The sequence below is a fragment of the Etheostoma spectabile genome, chromosome 5 (assembly GCF_008692095.1).
Source record: "Etheostoma spectabile isolate EspeVRDwgs_2016 chromosome 5, UIUC_Espe_1.0, whole genome shotgun sequence".
Taxonomy (NCBI): Eukaryota; Metazoa; Chordata; class Actinopteri; order Perciformes; family Percidae; genus Etheostoma; species Etheostoma spectabile.
Window position 1 is genome coordinate 36,746,515 of NC_045737.1, and position 14,443 is coordinate 36,760,957.

The following is a 14,443-nucleotide window of genomic DNA, read 5'->3' on the forward strand; positions in this document are numbered from 1 at the left end:
CACAAACACACACACACACACACACACACAAACACACACAAACAAACACACATACACGACAGAGCAGAGAGAGGCTCAGGGCGCCTACCGGGTATCCACACACTCACTGCCACACACCACAAGCTTTCACGCTCAATTTTCCTCATCTGCTTGTTCCATTCATGTTCTCTTTCTCTCTCTTTCTCTCGTGGCAAATACAGTATATATGTAAATATAAATATGTCATTACAGACACAACCACACAAATGGGCACAATTTGTGGTAAATCACTGAAAGGAAAGATAGAATAAAAATGGAGGTAAAGCGCTGGAGAGGAAGGGAAGAGGGAGAGCAGTGGCGGCAGCTGGCGGAGGAGGTAGGAGCTTGACAAAGGCCAAAAGGTTGGTCAGAACAAGGCAGTGGCCGAGGTCGTTCCAGGGAAGGGACTGGGGGCATGCGTATCATCGACCAATATCAGAACACACAGAGAGAAAGTAAGAGGTGAAGGAGGCGGGAGGAAATACAGCCCAACTAATCAAGAAACCAGCCCATGGTGATAAGGGCTCTTAAACCTGATCTGACTGCTGAAAATATACTTCTTTTTTTTATTCCTGTTAAACAAAATACCCAAGTGTGCACAACATCGAGTTAGAGTGTAGTTAGTGTTGGGTCACCTAGAAATGCGATATCAACTTTTTGTCCGCAACGTTTTAAATATTGAATTTGCAGCAAAAGTGATTTGATTTCTGGTTCATTTTCACTTTAAATGTTTGATCCCTGCAGGCTTTTTTCCCTCGGAGCAGCCTTGTTCTTCCTGACTTTGCGCCTTCTGAAGCCATGTTGACAGCTGGATGAGAGCATGGGAATGGAGGGGAGGGGGTGCTGGTTGATGGTCAGACTGTGGGATATACCACCTCAAACACACACTCGTCCTTCATAGTTCAGCCAGTGGATTACAATGAAATAATACCTTCATGCCTGTATTGTAATATGATGATAGTGAGAGGTAGCCATGACCACTGTTGGAAGAACCAAGTTTATTTTGTGTGTAAAGTTGAAACACAGTAGTCACTTTTTGAATGAATAAATGAATGAATGAAAGAATGAAGGATGGTAGCACTTCCTGCTAATCCTTCTGGTTTTCACTTTGTGGAAGCATAAAAATAATTGTGACTCATGTATTCAACCACAAGAACGCTAAGGGAAACAAAACAACATCCATACTATCTCACATAAAGTTAAACGCCCCACTATGATTGACAAATCGAATTTGCTTCACCTCTTATGTAGAATTATTGGAGCCACAGCAATATTTGAGTTTGTCATTCAGTGCATTTGGATTTAATGCTACCATCCTTTCAAATAAAAGGCAGTAACAAAACATTTTGAGGTGTACAGAGTCGGCAGATGAGACAGACTCTGCCAGGTTCCCCGTCCTGTCTGTCCAGTCTGTTCACTGCTGAGGAAAAAAAAAGTGTGGGCACAGCCCTACCTGACTGAGGGCTCGTCTTCTTGGCGGCCTTCTCCTTCTTGAACTTGGGCACTATGCGAAACATGCTGCTGCGACTGTTCCTCTTGCCGTAACCCAGAGAGTGGTCCTGGTACACAAGCACAGTCAACCTATAGCCTTTCATTTAGCTAGTCAACTCTCCCGTTGCTGGCTGGAGCCATGTTACACTGAAGACGTACAGCATGTGTGTGTGAAGATGGCTCTTAGTCATGATGTGCAGGAGTCTAACGCAATGACTGCGTTTACAGACACACCGCTTTTTGACCTTATTCCAAAAAAGACAATATTCCGACTAAGCTGTTTACGTGGTTAAAGAAAGTCAATATTCCTCTAATATTCCTGTTTTCAAGCAGCTGTGCAAAACAAGAACTTTTCAAAGTTTTCTGACTGGGGCGGACTTGTTGGACTGTGCAAACACATCGTGCAACCACCTTTTTGAAAAGGTCACCGTTGCGATGTTTGTGCATATCCAAAAACCTGTTGATATTCAAGTTCTTTGTAATGTTTAAAAGTAGCAGTGTGTGTATTTTTTTTTTTATGTCCAAAGAATGCCTCTAAAACCTGAAATAACGGGGATATCCCACATGTCTTAATCGGAAAATGCTTAATTCTGAAAAAGGCTTTATTCAGAATATCCAATATTCATTATTTATTTATTTATTTATTTACATGATATGTATCAAATTCGGAATATTGTCATATTAGGAATAATAGAGTGCATGTAAACATACTCAGTGTTATGCACATGTTCATTTGTGTGTCAGTCTTTGCCGAGGCTGCTTACCTCCTCATCATTGGGCTGCAGTATATGGTAGAGCCAGGGCACCTCTCCCAGTTTGCCCAGTTCCAACTCCAGACTCTGCAGAGCACTGGACAGCTGGTCCTCCTCTGGCTGGTCCAATTGCTGCGAAAGGGGGAAAACACAAGTCGAGATCAACTACACGCAACAACATCTTACAATAAACCTGAATTATCCTTTCAGCCCACAGTATCGTTGAGACAACAAAGCTAGAGTGCAGAGCTTAAACATTTAAATGAATGTCTGTTATTTTCAAGCCACAAGTTACTGCAATGCTGAGTAAACCTTTCTCCGCCAGGAAAAGCTCTTTGTATTTCTCAGTACACCAGAGTTGTGTTGTCTGGTTTCGGTGGCAACATTCCTGCGCTGGCGTACCGGAAGTGATGCCAATACAGTTAATTTGTACCAGAGACAGTTTAGAGCTGAGAGATCCCGAGTAATTTCCTGTACGTGTGTCACATGGGTTTCGCAACCACCACGCCTCTTTTGGAGACTGGCAGCAGGTCCTGAGTGTATTGGTTCCAATTGGAGAAGTGAACGTGAACACAGCTTATGAGAGATCATTTGGCCCCTTAGTCACCAAAGTATATATTGGACCCATTTCTCATAAGCCACATATGTCCAGAACATTCTGACACTGAAATGGCATCAGGAGAAAATGAACTTGGTTTCAGACCTGTTTCTGTCTCAGGAACAAACTCTCACCATGACGATAGTGTGAAAAACTCCATCGCTACCTTGTTAGCCAGTTCCTGAATGAGCGTATGTGTGCAGTGCCGTGACGCAATTTGTCACATCGCGAGACCTGATATCACGCGATACTTCCTGTTGCCGGCCAAAAGTTGCAAGGGTGGTTTTTCCGCTCTCAGGCGCTAGGGGGAAGCGAGATCACCACCATTCAACTAAAAAAAAGTCATGTAACCATTCCAAAGACTCCGTAGCTGTTCAGTAAAGCTAAATTAAGCTAAAAAAAAAGTTCCCCCTTTAAGTGCGTCAACAGTGTGTGTAATTACACTCAGTGCCAGAAGAGGGAGTTCTGCACTCCAGCTTTAAATAATGTGAAGAAAAAGTAAAAGAAAGTACTGAATGTAGCATTAAAGTCTCCATAGTAACTCACCAGAGAGACTCGGCCCAACAGCAGAGACTCTGTCTCGTTGTACAGAGCCTTGACGGTGCTGGCCACCTCTATAGCTGTGTTTCTGGTCAGACTCTGGAAAAGGGACACCGCAGTTATAAAGTCTCATCTCACACACCCCACAACATACACAGCAGTGCAGGCATACTTTACATGACAATTCTGGAAGCTGTTTCTTATTTGGAGCATTGAAATAGCTTTGCTTCAGGTCAAAACTGGTTGAAATGGTTTGTTTATCATTTCAGTTTGTCAGGTTATCAAGAACTCTCTTTGAAATGTAAAGGACACCTTTTAAAGCATTAGTCTGTAACACTATGCATTGAGAAAGATATTATTGTTTTAAAATATATACACCTAAACTGTGTTTTAACACAAACTGCTGATTACACAGCATTCACAGGTTGATGAAACCTGTTGGGTTTAAGTTGTCTTCAACTCTAAAATGCTGCCGATGACAGCAACCTGACTGAAAACCTCCACATGTTGTGTGATGTGTGTTGATAGCAGACCTCTGGGAACTTGGGGTGTGTTTTGTTGATGGCGTGAGACGAGGCGTTAACAGCATGAGCCAGCTCTTGCTCTAAAAGCCCATTGGTCTTTGCAGCCTCACATATCCTGTCATAGGACAGAGCACATGTCAGAGAAAGTGGTGATTTCCTGGATATTTACATATCTGTAAAACCTGTGCACCTGATAGCACACGTTTACCTTGTAATGAGCTCCTCAGCGGCTCGGGCGCACATCTGCACCAGGGCGGCCTCCTCTTCCGTGGCCAGATCCACAGACTGCTGTGAGTAGAGGTGAGGCCGCAATGGAGGCTTATCATACTTCAACTTGTCCTCCCATGACTTCAACGTGTTCTCAAAGGCCTGCAGGAAAAATCAAAAGATGAATACATATCATTTGAAGTAATTCTTGTAAAGCGTTGTCCATCTACCAGCATGTAAACCCAAACTTGTTACTCATGTTCATTTTATTCTCCAAACTTTCCAGACACCTGCTGATATTCACTGAGCCCCACTCATGGATGTACAACAAGAACCAGATCATCACCGTTCATTCGTATGACAGTTGCTCATTGGTGCATGAAGCCTTCATGGAGCCAAAAATGACCTGCTGACCTGAATGACCTGATGGCTGCTTTGGCACTATGGGGCCCGCAAAGCAGGCGCACTGTAGCCCTTCACCGGCCGAGCCGGCTACTTTCGGTTTAGCGCTCATCTTACTTGAATTGGGATTAAATGATTTAATCGTGCGGCTCTTCTAGACTTTCCAAATGTCATTGAACCGAATAGAACAAATTCTAATAGTGAAACAAGTCAATTTGCGGTGGTTGTGATGCTCAAAATATAGGCTCCACTGATTTACAGACAAGTAATTTTTGGCCAGAAGGCCTCACATGATGGGCTGGGAGTTAAAATTCCACGTTCAGCCGGTATGTCCAATTTGCTTCAAAGCCTGGCCCCACTTTCCCTCCGTCCCTCTTCCTCACCCGGTCTCTGGTGAGCATCTGAGCCCTGTTCTTGTGCTGGATCTTGATGACTCCAGGCGGTTGGATCCAGGCCTCACCGTCCACCTGAATGGGAACCCCCTCATCACCCAGGATAGTAATCTTCACTGTTCGACACTGATGTTGGGCAGAAAAGGTTTCAATTAGATGTGCTTCTTATGTGTATTTCTTTTCATCTTGTTCTGAGTGTGTTTTTCTCACCTGTGCTATGCGGTGGTGTTGCAGTTTGATGACTCTGGACACAGCCATCTGCATGCTCCCAAACACAGCCACGACTTCTAGGATCTTATCATCAAACGATGGGGCACAGAAGATCTGCACGAACCAATGACGACATTCAGGGACTGCATGTGTGCTACCATGTTGCATCTATCAACTGTGTACTGTCATTTAAATCTATTGTTGTTCTATATCCTTCATTTTGTCAACAAGTTTCAGGAAAAGATCCCACAATGTGTTCAACTGTCTCTCAATACTCAATACTACCAAATGATTTTCTTCCTATCTATAAGCAATTTCCTAAATATTATGCAGTAATGTCAAACGTGCAAAAATAATGGCGCTGGCTGTACAGGAAACGCAGGGTTGTTTCATTTGTTAACAGTAAGAAAACTATAAAATATCACCAGCAAACATCCTTTTATGGTATTTATGTTATGTATGTTTTATGTTATTTATGTTATTTATGTTTTATGTTATATTGTGAGAGCGAGCATTTGTGAGCCCATATCTCTGTCATTCTTCAATATCTGTATATTTTGAAAAAACCCGCCTCAAAGGAGACATTTGTGCGGTCAGCTCAGTTCAGCTGCAGGCTGAATGTGGAGATAAATGGTTTCTGAAAGGCCAAACAGGTCTGGTATCGATCTCTGCCAGCAAACTGCCCCCGGTCAGCATCTGTCCCAGTCAAACAACATGATTACACATGTTGCCATGTGTGCCTTAGGACACTAGATGGAAACCAAAACACATTCAAGCTAAACGTTCTGAACTGGTGGTAACATGTTTATGAGTGACATAAGTAAGATATTTCCCTTTATCATCAATATTTGGTACCAATGATGTGTATTTTCATATAAACTATCAGTCTTTGTTTAATAGTGAAACTACAGATTAGATGCAATGTGTCAAAGTGTTCGATAAGAGGACAAAACGGGTAGAGCTATTCATCTATTCAGAGAAAACTTTGAATTTGTGCGTGTGTGTGTGTGTGTGTGTGTGTGTGCAATGACTAAGTTTTGACTAAATGTCCTCACCCTGCTTCCTCCTCTCCAACAAAACTGTTACATAATGCCAAATGCACATACTGCATGTGTGTCCAAGGGTAACCTCTGCAGGGGCTCGCGGAGGGTTGTGAGTGTGTGTATGTGTGTGTATGTGTGTGTATGTGTGTGCGTGTGTGTGCGTGTGTGTGTGTGAGACTCTAATCCTTCAGCAGCCCAGCTCCGGGCCTTAAACAAACAAGCACAAATATCTCCCGAACCATCCCTCTCCCTGCACCTCCAGTCCAACTGGCTGATGTTAAACCAGGATCCAGGCGGCCTTTTCATTTTTAACAACATAGTTTAAAACAACAGAGAGAGTTGGGGCGTTGATCCAGTGGTCCGGCCAATTGCTGACATTGGCTTTAGGAGGGGAAAATAAAACACCCTTTCTCCTCTCCAAAGGTGTTCGGAGTCGCCTACGGTGCCTAAGGAAACGTCCAGCAGGACGGAACATTACACAGAGTTCATCTGGTGTTCTGTACTCACATCATCCTCCTTGGTGCCGCCCCAGAAGTTGGTCCCGCCTGCGTAGCTGGGAATGTTTAACACAGCGATCCCCTGAAGGCTGGGCAGGGGGATGTACTGGCCGTCACACTGGGAAAGACAAACAATAACTAAGCAGACCAGTATGTGAAGGGAGCAGGGATAGAATATGTATCTAATCATACTAGAAGAAGGTTTCAGAAACAATAAATCCATTATATCTTACTACCTTTGTTTTTTTAGGAATCTGAATAATGAATGGGCATAAAAATAGTTTGGAATTTTGGAAGTGGGGCTGTACGAGGTGCTTATCGACCGACAGCCAGCCCGTTACGATGTGAAACTGAAGCTGTCATATCTTTCTCTGCTCTCTTCAAAGCCACCGGCTCCTTTGATAAAAACATTTTTCCTCGCAGAACACGGGAGTTGCTGCGCTACCGCTGCCTCCATCGGTTAGTTAGTTAGTGTTGTTGTGTGACTTTGGTGTTTTAAACAGTTAGGGAACTAACAAAAATATCAAACAATCGAACCGATGCAGGCGGCGGTAGCGTAGCAACTCATGTGTTCTGTGAGGTAAAATGTCTGTTTTATCAAAGGAGTCTGGTGGCTTTGAAGAGAGCAGAGATGACAGCTTCAGTTCCCCGTCATAAAGGGCTGTCTGACCGCAAGGTAAATATGGACACTATATGCTAAATATAGTGTCCATAAACTTATATTGATTTTTTGCTTCTTCACACTGGGGGTGTGCTGACCGCCATCTACTACAGCTAACACACTGACTGGATATAAATGACTGATTTTCAGACTGGAGAAGCGTGACAGCTTTTCTGGAAACATTGTTTCTCCTGAATCAGTTTTGAATAAATTTGAGGTGAGAAATAGGCTGTGCGGTTGCAAACTCACGCCTCGCCCTACATCTGCAACACTTAAGATTAAATAAGGTTTGAAGAGTGTTGAGAATTCATATCCTCTTCAAAATCCCTCCCTGCTGTTTGCTGATTGGTGCGGTCGTCGGCTGCCCGGGTCTACAAAATTTCCAGGGGATGTTTTTCTAAAGTTTCAAAGTAAAACCTGAGCATGTAAGATGCTTTGCACATATGGCATGACTTTTTTAGAATGTATGCGTTTTCCCCTTTTCACCTCTAGCTGGACCTTCTGCTCCAGGTTCTTGTAGGTTCTCTGCAGAAGCTCCTTTGTGCCCAAAACACCGTACCACATCATGTTCTTGGTGCGACTCCTGTGTGGGAGGGAACAGAGGGTGAGATTAACAGTGTAGTGAAAAAGGAAAAGGGTTGAGAAAAATGCTGAAAGGACCATAAAAACCTTAAAAAGAACAGTTGTTTACCAGTGGACAGATAGATGGAAGGGGTGCAGCTATAAACCACACAGACGCCAATAAGCGTTTCTCACTCATTACAATGGTTTATAAGCATTAATAGTGGATTATAGCCTACAGGGATTAGGTTTTCTTTTATAAAGTCAAAACACAAAAAAGCAAATATCAGCCTAATCAAAATACGTAGTGTCTAAGGATAAGTATGCACCAGGGCTGTAGTCAAGTCCACCTTTGTCCAGTCCAAGACCAGGACTAGTCAAGACGAAGTCAACACCGAGTCTAAAGAGGTTCAAGTCTAGGTCAAGACCAAGTCCAAATAAGACAGTCAAGACCGAGACAGAAAAAGAAGAATCATCTTCAAGAGCACTTCACAGCTGTTCATAATTTATGTGATGTGCGAGACAGTATATCTTCTTTTTTAAGACAAGCACTTTGCTTTACTAGTATTTGTAATGTACTGTAATGTAAAAAAAGCAAGTGCAACACTGTAGGATCAAATTAAGCCATATCATTTACTTTAAATGTGCTCTAAGCGATGTTGGTGACCCTCCCCTCCTCCTCATCCCGTCCCCTCCCCCTCCCTTCTGTGCTTCCACGTACGAACCCCCCACCCCCCAATCCTTCTAGTCGGTTATTGGCTGGAACACTGGCACACTGTTTGTGTTGTTTTTTTAAATCGGCCATTGTAAATGCCAATACCAATAAATCAGGAAATGCCGATATTATTGGCTGGGCTCTAGTGAGGAGGTGTTGGCTGTATGTGACAACAAATGTTGTAGCCTAGAACACGCGTGACATCGTTTAGAGCGCCTTCAAGTAGAACAATTTCACTTAAGTAACATAAAGTTGAAGTGCAACATTTTAGATGTTAAGTCTTTTTATTCTGGTGTATCAAGAACATTCTGGACTGCCAATGGAAAATGTAACAAATATTCCCATTTTTACTTGTCTTCAAGAATGCATAGTACAAAGTGCCTTCAACAAAGGTTTGGTTTTGAGGGAGAAAGTTAAATATGACGAGTCTAACACAAGTCCGAGCCAACAGAAAAACACCTTGACTCTTGACTCGACTCAAGTACTACAGCCCTGATGTGTACATCTTGGAAACTACCATCATGAGCAGTCTTTTTAATGAATATTGTATTTGTCTAAGTGTGCATTAGTCTTTAAAACGACTATTATATCTCTGTTTTTGTCGGCTGTTTTTCAATCACTGCACAGCACTTTTAATTGCATTTTGTCATGTTTGAAATGTGCTACATAAATATAGCTTGATTGATAAGAAAAACTTTGTAAATGCAAAGATAGGCAATGATCACTGATTATCACTGATTAAAAAAACAACTTTCCCTTAATGGCCGTTTGTCAATGACAATATTGCTTGATAGGCTGAGAGATGCCTGAGGATAAGAGAGCTGTGTCTCACCTGCATTTCTCTGGATGCTCCTCTCGCTTGTTGTTGAACTCCAGCGAGATCTTGGCATCCAGGCCGATGCCAAAGTAGTTGTTCATCACACACTTCTCCATGTAGCCCTCTCTGGGTGGAAAAGAAACGCCACACGAGCAAACAAGCAGTTACTATACAGAAGCTCCCTCACAAATATATTGAGGACAAACAGAGAGAGAGACAGAGACACAGGGATGTGGATGTATAGATTTACACAGATTTTCAAAACAGTGACCATGATGGGCGGAGACACAAACACAAACGGCTCTTACAGTGAGTCGAGGTCGGGGTCGATGAAGGGTGTGGCACCAAAGGGGTCGATGTTAGCCAGCAGCATCTTGCTAATGATAGAGCTGCCAGCGATGGAGGCAGCCAGACCGGCCCTCAAGCCTGCACACAAACAAACACACACATTTGGTACGCAGGCCCAAACGAAATGTCCAGGTGACCCTGTCCTTGTGTGTTTCCCTAGGTCTGCCCGACTACTCACTTGTTTTGGTCTTAGTTAGGGCTGCACGATGAGATAAAGAAATACGCGATAACGTTAAAGTGTACTCAGTTCTGCATTTCTACAATACAACAAATTGCTTGTTGACCTAAAACAAATGAAAGAAAATCGTTTCTGACATTGTTTTATTGAACAAATTGAAATAATGTTCAATTTGATTTAATTTAAAATTAAAGCAGCACTAAAAAGAATGACACGTCACATTTTAGTGTGCAGTTTTCTACTGATATTTTCTTTCAACTAACACAAAAAACGTTTTGTGTCTATCACATTATATTACATGTCATTTAGCTTTTATCCAAAGTGACTTACAATTGCTATATATGTCAGAGGCTGCATGCTTCTGGAAAAACTAGGGACACATTGGTTGATGTATGCAGTGGGTATATCCACCGCGCCATCACCCCCCCGATACATCGCAGCCTTTCGGAATGGGTATATGGCGCCAGTGGATATTTCGATGACAATAAAAAAACGATATATTGTGCAGCCCTAATCTCAATAATTAGTTTTTTCATGCAGAATTTAAAGTGATTTAAAGCAATCCCAGACGTGGAACGTCGTGGAGCTAGACTAACTTCATGTTAGTACCCTACTTGTAGTTACCCTGTATTCATCTTTTTTTTTGTTGAATTGTAAATTTTACACTTGTACCCTTTATATACGGTATATGTTTAGTTTTTGTCAACACTAGGAAAGAGTTTACTTAAAATGTGTCTGATTAATCACTCGTCACATTTATAGAGAACCATATAATTGTAGTCAGTCCTCTGAACAGCTGTTCTAGATACACTTTTAGATTAAGACGACATTGGTGAAATAGCTTGTATGTCCTATAGGTAAATATGGAATTATTTTGTATGTTTGAATCTCCTTTTTATACTGCATGATGTGTAATATGGACCTGTGGCTGCAATAAAGCTTTATATAATCCTATAATGGATACACCATGTTAAGCAGCCAGACACAAAACAATTCATTCATTAATGTGCTTACCGGGGCAGATGATGCGTGTGTTGAGTACAGGGAGGTTCTCCTTGCTGGTAGTGAACGGGGTGATGGTGAAGGAGCCATAGGACTGGGTGCTGCGGCTCACCCTCCTCTCCGTCGGAGAACAGGGACTCTTAGCAGCTGGAGGCAGAAAAAAAAGAATCATATCACTATCAATTTTCTTTTGCTATTATTCCTGGATTTTAGTTTGGTTTCGTTCATTTTGATCACATAGATCCACATCGCATACGTAACATAAATGGTAAGTGTCACCTTAATTCATAGAGTGTCATCTTAACTCATTTCCCATCAATACTGACCAAAAGCATGTTTTACACCTATCCTTTTATTATTATTTTGTTCTTAGATCTTTTCAATCTTATTAAATCATTTCTGTATGTTATATACACTGGGTACATAATGACGGTTTTTAATGTGATAGCAGCCTCTCATCCCACCAGGGGGCACACCAAAACTCGCCTCAGCTGCTATGAGGTGATACTAGGAGGAAAACAAACAAATAACTTAAAAGTTAAAGCCATCTTTTACATTGATCCATATATGGAAATTGAGAATCATGGGCAGTGGATAATTGAAACATCTTTTGTATACACAGCTCAACACTGTTGAATTGACATTACCCAGAACATAGAGAAGATCTCTCCACCATTACACATTCCCCGCTTCCCATTCAAATTCACATAAATATCATATTATATTATATATTTGTACATGTATAAATGTGCGTGCTTAGTTAGTTAGAGTCCCATAGCCCCTGAGTAAGAATAGCTTCACGTTGCTTGTCTGCTTTTTAGCTTTCTGCGGTTTTTCCATGTGAATGCATGATGACAGCCTCAGAATGAATGTCATGTTGACCCTCACCACGTTATGGGGCAACGGATACATGGTAGACTGACAGAGTCTGACAATAACTGAAAGATGGATTCAACAATCCCTTCTGTTCACATCCTCAACTTGCTTGGTGCTCCTTTATTTTTTATTATTATTTGTGTCCAGGGTCAGGAAGGAGCAAGGAGGCAATAAGAGGGAACTAGGAGATAGGACACAAAGCAGAGGGTTTGACTGATACCTCCTCGTCTTTCAACGGCTGGAAAATGTGAGGAAGGAAGGAAGCAGCACCATGATAAACAGGAAGAACTTCTGCCCCTAAGACAATAACACATCCTGTGGCCATCACACACACACACACACACACACACACACACACACACACACACACACACACACACACACACACACAACCACAAAGCTGCCTACTTTACACACGTATTAACAGGCACACATTTATCATTAAAGCCGTTCTCCATCGCAGCAGACTGTGGTGGAGACTGAAGATGGAGAGCTAGACGGCTTGGCCTGGTGCAGGAGGTGGAGTATCACAGGAGAGCAGGGCTTCTCTCTGCACTTTTAGCACTAATCCTTGAGTTTATTTATGACAGGAAACATGATTTGCGTCAGCAGGACTTTTTTTCCACTAGCTATGAGTCTGGTTTTGCTGTGGTGCAGGGAGTGCAACATACATAGGCTGGCGACATGTAAATCCTGTATCTTCTATTGCAGTGGTTACCAAACTTTTTCACCCACAAATTAGACAATGGACATTATAATTGCCACACTTGTTAAGATTTTGGGGCCTGATGGGATTTTTGCTACAGAAATTGTATGAAATTAATTACTAAAATAGACATACATTCTATCAATGTGGTACGTATGGATGAATTATAATGGGAAAGAATGATTTCCCTTTGTGCTGTGGGCCCCCCTGCAACCCTCTTAAGGACTGTCACATTGCGCCTATTTGCTCACAGTTTTTGTCGATTGCTTACACACTGAAATTAAAGTGATACACAATTGGGGATAGCTCAGTTGGTAGAGCGGGCGCCCACGTATAGAGGTTTACTCCTCGGCCCAGCGGGACCGGGTTCAACTCTGACCTACAACCCTTTTGCTGCTTGTCACCCCCCCCCCCCCCTCCCCTTTCATGTCTTGTTCTGTAAAAATAAAGGCCAAACATTTTTATTTTCTGTAATTGTAATATAAAATACAGTATTTTATGTTGGTCTGTTGTTTGCTGAGCTAACAGTGTTACGCACAGTAGCTGTATGAAAATTGGGACATGTTTTGTTGTGATTCTCCATGTTTGGATATAGGGAGAGAAATAAATCATATTTTCATCTTCCTCAGCAGAATTTCTTCATGTGAATTCATCTGAATGTTTGTGTGATCGAAACGTTGTGAAATAAAGTGTTTGCAAGGAGTATTGGACAGTGTGCTGGACCTATTTAACAATAATTACCTTTGCCTTTTCCGACGCACCTGCCCCAGAAAAGAGGTGTGCAAAAGCGCCTTTGAATCAAATTTTCATATGGTTTTCACAAATTAGTGTATAGTTATGCAAGAGTGTTTCATTTTGCAAAGGGTGTTTTAAAAAAAACAGTCCCTGCTTTCAAAATAGTGCTTAAGCAATAAAAAAAAAAGCTGTAATAAAGTAGAATACAATCTTAATGTTCTTCTGTTTACCATTAAGCAGAGAACAATACAGGATTTACCAAATGTTTTTGCCTAAATGATGGAAAAATGTCCCTCTCTCTGTTTCAATAAGAGGGAGGTAATGTTTTTAACTCATACTCCATGTGAGGCATTGAATTATCTTCTTAAAGTAAGCTTCAACTACTACTCAAACAGAATGCCCTTTAAGTGACTGAGAACAATGCCAGCTGGCAAAGTGGAAGATTTGGAAATCAAACCGGCGAGGCAGGGCGGGTTAAGTGTTTTGGAAATGGCCCAGGATGGATGTGCATCAGTGCCAAGCAGGTAAAAGCTCTAGGCAGGACATACAGGTCAGAGATGTGGAAACAGGGCAGCAGAAGCAGTGGCACACTTACATGTGACTGCTTCCTGTTCCTTGGTGTCCTCATCCTTCTCACTGTCTCTGTTCTCCTCCTCGCTGTCCTTCCTGAAGTCCAGGGGGGACGGCAGCTCTGTGTCCTCTGTGTGCGAGTTCTGCTCATCCACCACTAACCAAAGCAGAGACAGGAGACTCATCAGTGTGCATTACATGCCGCAATGAGTATGTTTACATGGACACTAATATTCCACTATTTTTCCAAATTTGACAATATTAGGAATTTGATACAGTTCATGTAAAAAGAATATTCTGGTTGGACATTCCGAATAAGGCCTTTTTCTGAATTTAACATTTTCAGATTAAGACATGTGGGATATTATTCTGGTTTTAAAAGCATTCTTTGGACATGTATACAGCACATTCACAATCTGCGTCTCAATCAGGGTTTTTGTCGCAGTTTGTAGCAGTTTACAGCCTGTTTATGGCTTATGATCAGCATTGCTATGGTTTGGTCATTTTTATTAGCTATGTAAATTTATATATATTTATTTATATTTAGCATATTATTTAAGCAGTTGCACATTTTTGTTTTCCCATCCTGTACATATTCAA

At 41.9% G+C, this 14,443-nt stretch overlaps 1 protein-coding gene across 1 annotated transcript in view; it reads right to left on the bottom strand.

Moving 5' to 3' along the window:
- Positions 1 to 14,443, bottom strand: part of dgkh (diacylglycerol kinase, eta) — a 67,851-nt gene that overhangs the window by 6,138 nt on the left and 47,270 nt on the right. The window contains 13 exon segments of the mRNA XM_032515260.1: positions 1,472 to 1,577; positions 2,274 to 2,393; positions 3,406 to 3,498; positions 3,933 to 4,038; positions 4,132 to 4,292; positions 4,916 to 5,050; positions 5,135 to 5,248; positions 6,685 to 6,792; positions 7,822 to 7,918; positions 9,444 to 9,554; positions 9,737 to 9,854; positions 10,969 to 11,103; positions 13,869 to 14,000. Of these exon segments, the coding sequence (XP_032371151.1) occupies positions 1,472 to 1,577; positions 2,274 to 2,393; positions 3,406 to 3,498; positions 3,933 to 4,038; positions 4,132 to 4,292; positions 4,916 to 5,050; positions 5,135 to 5,248; positions 6,685 to 6,792; positions 7,822 to 7,918; positions 9,444 to 9,554; positions 9,737 to 9,854; positions 10,969 to 11,103; positions 13,869 to 14,000 (1,536 nt within the window).